Source organism: Colias croceus, chromosome 18 (assembly GCF_905220415.1).
Source record: "Colias croceus chromosome 18, ilColCroc2.1".
Classification (NCBI taxonomy): domain Eukaryota; kingdom Metazoa; phylum Arthropoda; class Insecta; order Lepidoptera; family Pieridae; genus Colias; species Colias croceus.
Genome location: NC_059554.1, coordinates 1,443,555 through 1,451,729, shown reverse-complemented (window position 1 = coordinate 1,451,729; position 8,175 = coordinate 1,443,555). Strand labels below are relative to the sequence as shown.

The 8,175-nt window shown below is 37.4% G+C and overlaps 1 protein-coding gene across 3 annotated transcripts; it reads right to left on the bottom strand.

Moving 5' to 3' along the window:
- Positions 1-2,087: 2,087 nt before the first annotated feature.
- On the bottom strand, positions 2,088-6,373 carry LOC123699694 (RNA-binding protein 4.1). 3 transcript variants are annotated; one of them, XM_045646706.1, is made up of 4 exons: positions 6,198-6,372; positions 5,307-6,118; positions 4,307-4,378; positions 2,088-2,204 (listed from the first exon to the last, which is right to left on the bottom strand). In XM_045646706.1, the coding sequence occupies exons 1-4, from the start codon at positions 6,204-6,206 to the stop codon at positions 2,186-2,188; spliced, it is 912 nt and encodes a 303-aa protein (XP_045502662.1). In that variant the 5' UTR covers positions 6,207-6,372; the 3' UTR covers positions 2,088-2,185. The 3 variants fall into 3 exon arrangements, with proteins under 3 accessions (XP_045502662.1, XP_045502659.1, XP_045502661.1); XM_045646703.1 differs by lacking the exon at positions 2,088-2,204 and adding an exon at positions 2,824-3,248 and having other exon boundaries at positions 6,198-6,373; XM_045646705.1 differs by lacking the exon at positions 2,088-2,204 and adding an exon at positions 2,824-3,325.
- Between the last annotated feature and the right edge of the window lie 1,802 nt (positions 6,374-8,175).

The following is an 8,175-nucleotide window of genomic DNA, read 5'->3' as shown; positions in this document are numbered from 1 at the left end:
GCTGTGGTCATGACCAACGGCAGTTCTTGCACCGGCTCACAACCGCACGTCACCAGGAGGTTGTGCGCTACCTTGATATTCTTTATCGGAATCATTTGCATATTTGGTGGTATGTTTTATTTGTTTGTGTTAGATTTGGCGAATGTTGTTTGCTTTAACTTTTTGCAAGATAAACTTTGAATGTAGAGTACAATCAATGTTTACGAAACAATTGAAATACCTAGACCAAAAAAGTGTGTAGTAAAATGAAAGATTTTGATTTTCTACTGCTTTTTTTGCTACTCTGGGTAATTTTTTTTTAATAAATTCATTTTAAAACAAATTTTCTAACATAAGATAGTGATACGAATATGTAGGCAAGATGTAGGCATTGTATTGTTTATAAATTGTCTTCACCTTAGTAGTTTTATTGCTTTGACATCATTTTTATGCGATGAGTAAATTCAAATGTGTAATTTTCAGGCTATTTGCTCGGGCGCATGGCACGCATAGAAGTGAAGCGCGGGAATTTAATTTCAAACAACCTAACACTAGCTGCTGACACCTTGTTCAGGAAAGCCAGACGGATGTCTCCCAAAGCCGTGCACCACAGTGACCCAGAGAAAATAACCTTAAAAATTCTCGACATTTTTCACTGTAATGCTAGCGACTGCGGCGTAGTTACTAATTACAATGTCGCGGATTTCGTTAAATCTTCCATAAATTATGAAGTAAATAAATTAATCAAGTCGATACACAACGCGTCGGTGTATCTCGACTCTTTGAGATGACATTGAATGGAAGATTTATTGTCTCATCTGCGTAATGCTGTGGAGTTTTTTTAGAATCTTAATTAGATTGGTGATATTGAAACAATGTATGTAAAGTATTTATACCTAATAGACAAACTTATTGTATAACGGTGTACCTACCTAATTGTTTATCGTTAAGCATTTGTTTTTTATTGTATTGTTGTACTGTATATTATTCCTATCTACTTGTTGTAATAAGTAGGTATATAATATGTAAATGTGTTACTGGAGAAATAAAGTGTTTGAAAAAACAGCATTTCTTTTTATTACTTTTCAATTCCCATAAATAAACTGTGTAGATTTCGACTAACAAAAGATAAACTTAACAATATGGATAAGTAGGTAATTAATTCGAGTCTCTGATTTTATTAATGCACATTATTGACATAGTATTTAGTAGGTTTGTAGTAGTATAATATTTTTACCGTATACATTCAATAAATTGTTTCCTTCAAAACAGTATTTTACGCTGTGCCAAACTACTACTGCAGTTTTCCATTGCCTGCAAATTTTTAGTTACCATAATTAGTATACGTAGTATATTATTATTAGTCTGTGCCATAATGTATACCTACCTACCTACTGTACAATTTTGAATCTGCTCTACCGTCTAGGAAAACGGTATTTGATTGAATTCTTGACATTTTTTTATCAAATATGTGCATGACTAATCAAAACAGAGATGAAATGTCATCATTATATTAATATTTTTTATCTTTCATTAGTCATTTTAATCCTTACTAATAAATCTAATATATAAAAATCAATGCCACTTTTCGTTGTAATTCCATAACTCGAGAACGGCTGAACCGATTTCGATAATTCTTTTTTTATTATATTCCTTGAAGTACGAGGATGGTTCTTATGTAGAGAAAACGTTAATATGTACCACGGGCGAAGCCGGGGCGGACCGCTAGTAAATTATACAAAAATGTGTTGATGTTTGGAGATAGAGGAGGCTAGTGGGAGATTTAAAATTGCGGTAAAACTTCTTTTCTATAGGAAGGTCTACAATGGTGCGTATCTGAATTACACCAAATTTTATAACTTACTATGTTGGCACCTATTACAGTTAATTTGGTATGACCAAGCGGATATCCAGTAATATTTTTATTTCACAGATTTGTCGTCCATTTTAACTTTTGATTAATTTTATGACTTCTATTCATACTAGAGGTATTTTTATATCTACTACTCAACTATTATAAAATAATATACCTATGTACTCTAATAGCATTGAGCTAGGAGAAAAAAAGGGAAAAGTTTACAACAATGGCAAGGCAATAAAAGACAATATTCTTTCAAAATCGTTTATTACTCCAACACAGCCAAATTTAAAGCTATATTATGCCAAAGCACAATGAGGTAAAGTCCATAAATTTATAGCTCTTCCTTCATCTTGGAGGCCAATACCTGTAAAACAAAAACCTTTGAAAATGTGCATTTAAAACAAATAAATATATTATTAATATGAGCGGCGCCGTTTGGACGAATACAGAACTGACAATTAATGCAGTGCGCTTAACGAACTGAGCTGCGTCAGTGGCGACACCTGGCAGAGGCAATAGTCATCAAGTGCGCACAGAAAACGTGTCGAGTGAACACACGTGCTGATTTAACTTTAACAATTCGAAATGTAATACGCAATCAACTTCCATTGGGCGGCCGTTCGCAAACGTCTCGATCCGTACTTACGATTGTAAACAATTGCTGCGTCTCCTGCCGGCGCCTTAACGTTTGCCGCACGTCGAGCGTCATAGCATCGGCTATGGCTCGCGGCCGCTTGCGCCTTACCGCAACTAACGTCCGAAAGACTCGCACGGACTTTCCGTCGCAACGTTATCTCATCGCACTCACTCCGCTACGTGCCTACAGTCGGTAGCGACCTAACACTATGCTCGCGTCTCGCCTGTGACTCAGACATCACAGCGCGGACGCGTCTCCTGTAACTCAACACAAGTTATTCCACATGCCGGAGCCGGGATGGGGACGGGAGCGGGGGGAGGAGGCGGATACGAACTGAAACACTGAGTTTAAAACAAGTGGTTTAATCTATCTTAAAAAATACATCTTAGAATACCTTACAAACTTATTGCTTAGACGCCAACCGACAACGATTGTGTCTCGTCACGTGCGACGGGAATGAAATGCCGAAATGATTCATCATAAGCGATTTACATGATTACGGGTCGTCGCTCAGCCTATCAGTGTCTTTCGACCGGTCGTCAGAGTAACAAAACATAGATTGAAGTCCGTCTATTTCGATGGAGTCATGGGGGGAGGAGCACGTCGGGGGCACGGGGGGGTCGAAAAACACTGGATTCTTCGCGGTCGCGGCTCGCGTGGCGTGGCGGGCAGGTGTCGCCGGGCGGCTACACGAGCGATATACAGTTTTTGTTGGTGCGCTGGGGCCGGGCCCGGCCGCCGTGCGCCGCGCCGTGCGCCGCTCCGCCCGCGCTAAACAAGAAAGCCGCTTAGTGCCGCCGTCGCCTCGCATCGCCTACTCTTACGGATAACGTTGCGTTTGTGCGTAGCTGCAAACGAAAGGAACGTCAGCGGTCCGCGCCGCGAGCCCGCATTGCCCGCTCGCTCGCGCTTTATCGCATGCTCTCTTTGCTACTACTGCGGTTCAATTTGGACTCTATTGTGTTTACTTTCGGAAATCTAATTGACATTTACGTTAACATCTCTCTCTCTCAAAAATCTAATATTTATGCTGTTCAATTCATGAATTTAATAAAAATACACCGAAAATTATGATAGAGCATTGAAATTAAAAATGTACGGGGACAGATTCCTTGAAATTTAAAATGTACGAGGAGATATTCATTGAAATTTTATATAGCGAGAGATTCCAGATATTTTTTTTACTTGGTGAAGATATTGTTCCGGACAAATTCCTTAGGAAATAGCCGTATATGCCACGCAATTTCGTCGGCCAGTTACTGTTCTCTAATCGATTTTTTCCGTCTGACTCAAACGCAACTTTGTAACGGAATTTTCTAAGCTATTTTTCTAGAGACATTAAAGAAAGTGAAATTGTGTGCAAGTGAAAAACAAACATTAAATCGTGTGAGCAACCAGTGTGTAAACATCTGATTAAAGATAAACATTAAGAAAATTTTAAGCAAACATTAAAAACCTTAATGGTCCAAATTATCCAAAAAATATATATTCTCTTTTCTATTCAAGAAAATTTTTTAGAATGCATTGCAACTGTTATATTTTATAAAGTATTTTCTCATTATATTTTATCACTATGTGAATGAAAAGACCATTATTGTCAAAAATATTAATTTAAAATTACTAAACAATTAGCAATTCATATTTCATTGTATAAATTATGAAATATCTTCACTATCAACTGCCTGCATTTATATCCAGACAGTCTAAGACCAGTATCGAACACAACTGACAATTTTTTTAATCAACCAACTGGTATAGATACAGAAATTATCGCATCGTCTGTTCGCACACCAGTTGCCGCCTGCCGTACACAGCGTGTGGATGCTTACCGTCCCATGGGAGCGTACTGCTGTGCGTACGGGTCGCGGTCGTAGCCAGCCGCCGCACCGCCACCGCCGCGCCTGAAATACATAAGAATTTTGCATTAAAACCAAAGATAATTCAATGAATTGTTATTAATCATCATCATGATTTATCAAATGAGGAAAATTCAATTATTACGAACATTGTGGATTAAGAAATGGTGAACTCAAATTTTGCAGTCTTAGTACTTATAGGTAACGTATTTATTTGCATTATATTAGTATGTTGATTTTTTTATTTTATTTTATTTTTTTATAACATTTATTTCAGGTAGCAGACAATAAATTGTACAGACCCATAGAATAAATACCTTATAGACTAACATACATATAATATGTTGTACGTATAACATGTTGATGAAGTGAAGTTATATAATGAATACATATATTATGTAGTAAGACACACTGGTACCCCAAAATGTGATTACAAATTTCTTTAAATTCATATCCAATAATGCAATTCCATAAAGTAACAAAATAAAAGTTAGTTTTCTCTGTTAAGTTATGTTGGATATCTGTATGTATCATTCCCATATTTTCCATTGTCCCAATTCTGTAGGGAATATCAAAATATTGTTGTAACAATTTTACATAAAACATTATAATATTATCACCTCAAGACGTTTAGTCGCATTGCAAGCATATTCATTTCATTACTTTATTTTTTTTAACATTATACTTTTACAGAATAGCTTTAGTTTAGATTTAGGTTTGTACATTTTGCAAAAATAATCTTGCTTGTTTTTTTGTTGTACTTGTAGAAAATATTAAGTTCATCCAATTCCAAAGAAGAATGATTTGTATTTATGTACAGGAAAGGATTTAGAATCATTGCAGTGGTAATGTGTTAATTTGATTTGCATCAGCTAAGGTATGATTGAATTTCTCCTTAAACATGGCAAACTGAAATTTAGAGACAAGAGAATGTCAAAATGTACATAAATTTATGTATTTAAAATAAACTTACATTGGAGGTGGTGTTCTCCTGCTGTACATATCACCATTGCCCATGGGAGCTGCTCGTGGCGGTGCTCTATCGTACCCAGACGCCATAGGCATGGGGCCTCCCCGCATGCCACCTCGCCTGTCCATCATGTCCCTTTCATCAGGATACATGGGCGCGCGCCTGTCGTCAGGGTACATAGGCGGCATGTCGTCCACCGCTCCGTACCCGCGCCTGTCGTCCGGGTACATCGGGGGAGGAGCGCCGTACTGGTCTCTAGCCCCGCGCCCGTCCATCAACGCGAAGCCTCGACGGTCTTCTCCGTATCCGTTGTATCTGTCGTCATATCCACCCATCGGCGGCCGGTCCATTCCGCGGTCGTAGGGCGCTCCGCCGCCCATGCCGTTCCGCATCGACATGCCCCCGCCGCCCATTGGCGGGCCGCGCATGTCGCTGCCACGCATCGGGCCCATGGGACGCGAGTCCCTCATCGGCGGGTACGGCGCGTCCCTCGGCGGGCCGCCGCGCATCGGGCCTCCGCCGCGCCTGTCCATGCCTCTCATGCCCCCTCGCATACCGCCGCGACCGCCGCCGCCGCCTCCGCGCTGGCCGCGCTCCTTGATCCTGCCTCGCTCTACCGTTATGACGCCGCCATTGAATGATGTGTTGTGCAGCGCGCGAATCGCCGCAGATGCTTGATCCTCTGTCTGCATGTGTACGAATCCGCATCTATTCATAATATCACATTCTGTCACTACGCCGAACCGTTCGAACAGTTTTCTCAATTCCTCCGGCTTGGAGCCCTGTGGCAAGCTTCCCACGAATACTTTGGTTTGCTAAAAAAGACGTAGATGATGAATAGGTACCCCATATATTTACGTAATAGTGTAACTATGATATTAAAGGTTTACTTACCGCGACCATTTTGATGGATGCTTTATTTATAAACTACTGTGTATTTATTTTCACTTGTGCACATAAAACAAAGAACCCTTCACTCGCACCGAGCCGATCTTTAGCAACAAAATGGCGGGCGCGTGGTGCGCTGTGCAGTGAAAATGAAGGCCGGCCGGAATGACGCCTCAATAATGCCGTATGACGCCACTTGTCAAACTTGTCACATGATTTTATTTGTTGATTGGTGAATAATTCAAACGGGGTCAAAGAACGTTTTGTTGCTTTAAATCTATTGGCTGAAAATTGGCATCGTATAATATCAGCCAATTGAGAACAGCGTCATTTAAATTGATACATTACCCTCCGAGCATTTACCCATTTAAAACCGTATTTAAAAATTTAAGATATTTGATATGATCAAAAAGAATTTATTAGGAACTGCTACATATATAAAATTTTACTGTATTCTTTATTTATTAAATTTTGTTACGTGTTTTTAAATCTGAACTTTTAATTTAAATTTTGAATTAAAATTAGAAAATGTAATGTTAAAAACATGTTGAAAATCATTGAGATAATATTACTACGTATGGAGGAGACACCACGAACAAAATCTGTGCGCCATTACTAATAGGCATGACGACAGTATCCATAAATGTTCGTATTAGTGTTTTTAAGGGAAAATGTATAATAAATAAATTCAATATAGTGACTTAAAAATCTTAAAAACACTAAGATTAATGAGATTATCAATAAAATAAAACATTGAAAATCTGCAGTTAGCCATTTTGACTAAAACACGCGTGACGTCACGCTTAAGTAAACAACTCACGTCAGATGTATTTTGTTGTTATGAATATGTTATTGGTTGAGAATACGCATTTTTATTTATTTTCTATTGTTTCACATATGCTTTATCGACTCAGAACAGAAATATAATTGTGAATTCACGAATACGTGGTTTCGGGGTTCTCCGCGCCAACTTTATACAATCATTTCTTATTATTTTCTTGCTTAAAATAATTACTAACACATTTTTGAGCATTATTTTAATGTGGATTCACACTGCAATACTGTACACCACTTATAAACTTTGAAATTCGTATCTATAACACATATTAAATAAATATTTCTTTAATTTTCTTCGCAATGCATACAAATAATTACGTATTTACTAAAGAGTGACGTCACGCTTACGCCATGACACCTCCGAGCTGTTTTGCCACAGTTGATAAATATTTTTTGAAAAATGGCTTTTATCTTCGTTAAATTTAAGTATATTACCGAAATATAGGGTTTTTCTTGTATAGTAAACGTATAGGTACACACATTATGGAAGAGGATTTCAAAATCTTTCGTCATGCCTATTTTTGCTCTAACTAAGTTTTAAAAATTATTATCTAGTTAGGTACTTATCGAAGAAAGTTATTCCTTTGCACTTTTCCGTATTATTTGTGCAATATCGTAAGACACACGAAGGCATATTTGATGCGTTTCTATTTAAAATAAATAAAAAATGAGCGTGCAGTTACGCCATATATCGTATGTTGAGCGGAACATAAGTGATGTAGGCGGTGTCGTCTTCATAATATGTACATATCTCAATGTTAAAAAAAATATATTTATGTAGTTACTTAAAAGTATATTGAAATAAAAATTGTTTCTTGTAATAATTAAAAAAAAGGCGTGTACTCGATATGTCAAATGAAAACAATCATGATTTGTGCTAAGGATTCACCGTGCGCTTTCTATTATTTATAAAATAAATAGGGTAATATATGAAATTATTAAAACTTACCTTCATTGATTATATCTTCTTAATAATTATTCATTGTTAACTTTCTCTTTGTAGCATTTTGTAACGGATTATTTAGTTTTCTAAAATGGCAACATTGTTAAAACGATATTTAAAAATGGCGCGTTAAATTTGAAAAGTACTTTTTTTTTCATTTTTCATCCCACAGAGGACTCTAACTAGGTACTTATAAAAAGGTAC

Coding starts and splice junctions, on each gene's coding strand:
- LOC123699694 (XM_045646703.1), bottom strand. Junction 4,379..5,306: donor AGGAGAACACCACCTCCAAT/GTAAGTTTATTT, acceptor TATGTATTTCAG/GCGCGGCGGTGGCGGTGCGG. Junction 3,249..4,306: donor CAGTACGCTCCCATGGGACG/GTAAGCATCCAC, acceptor TTTCTTGTTTAG/CGCGGGCGGAGCGGCGCACG.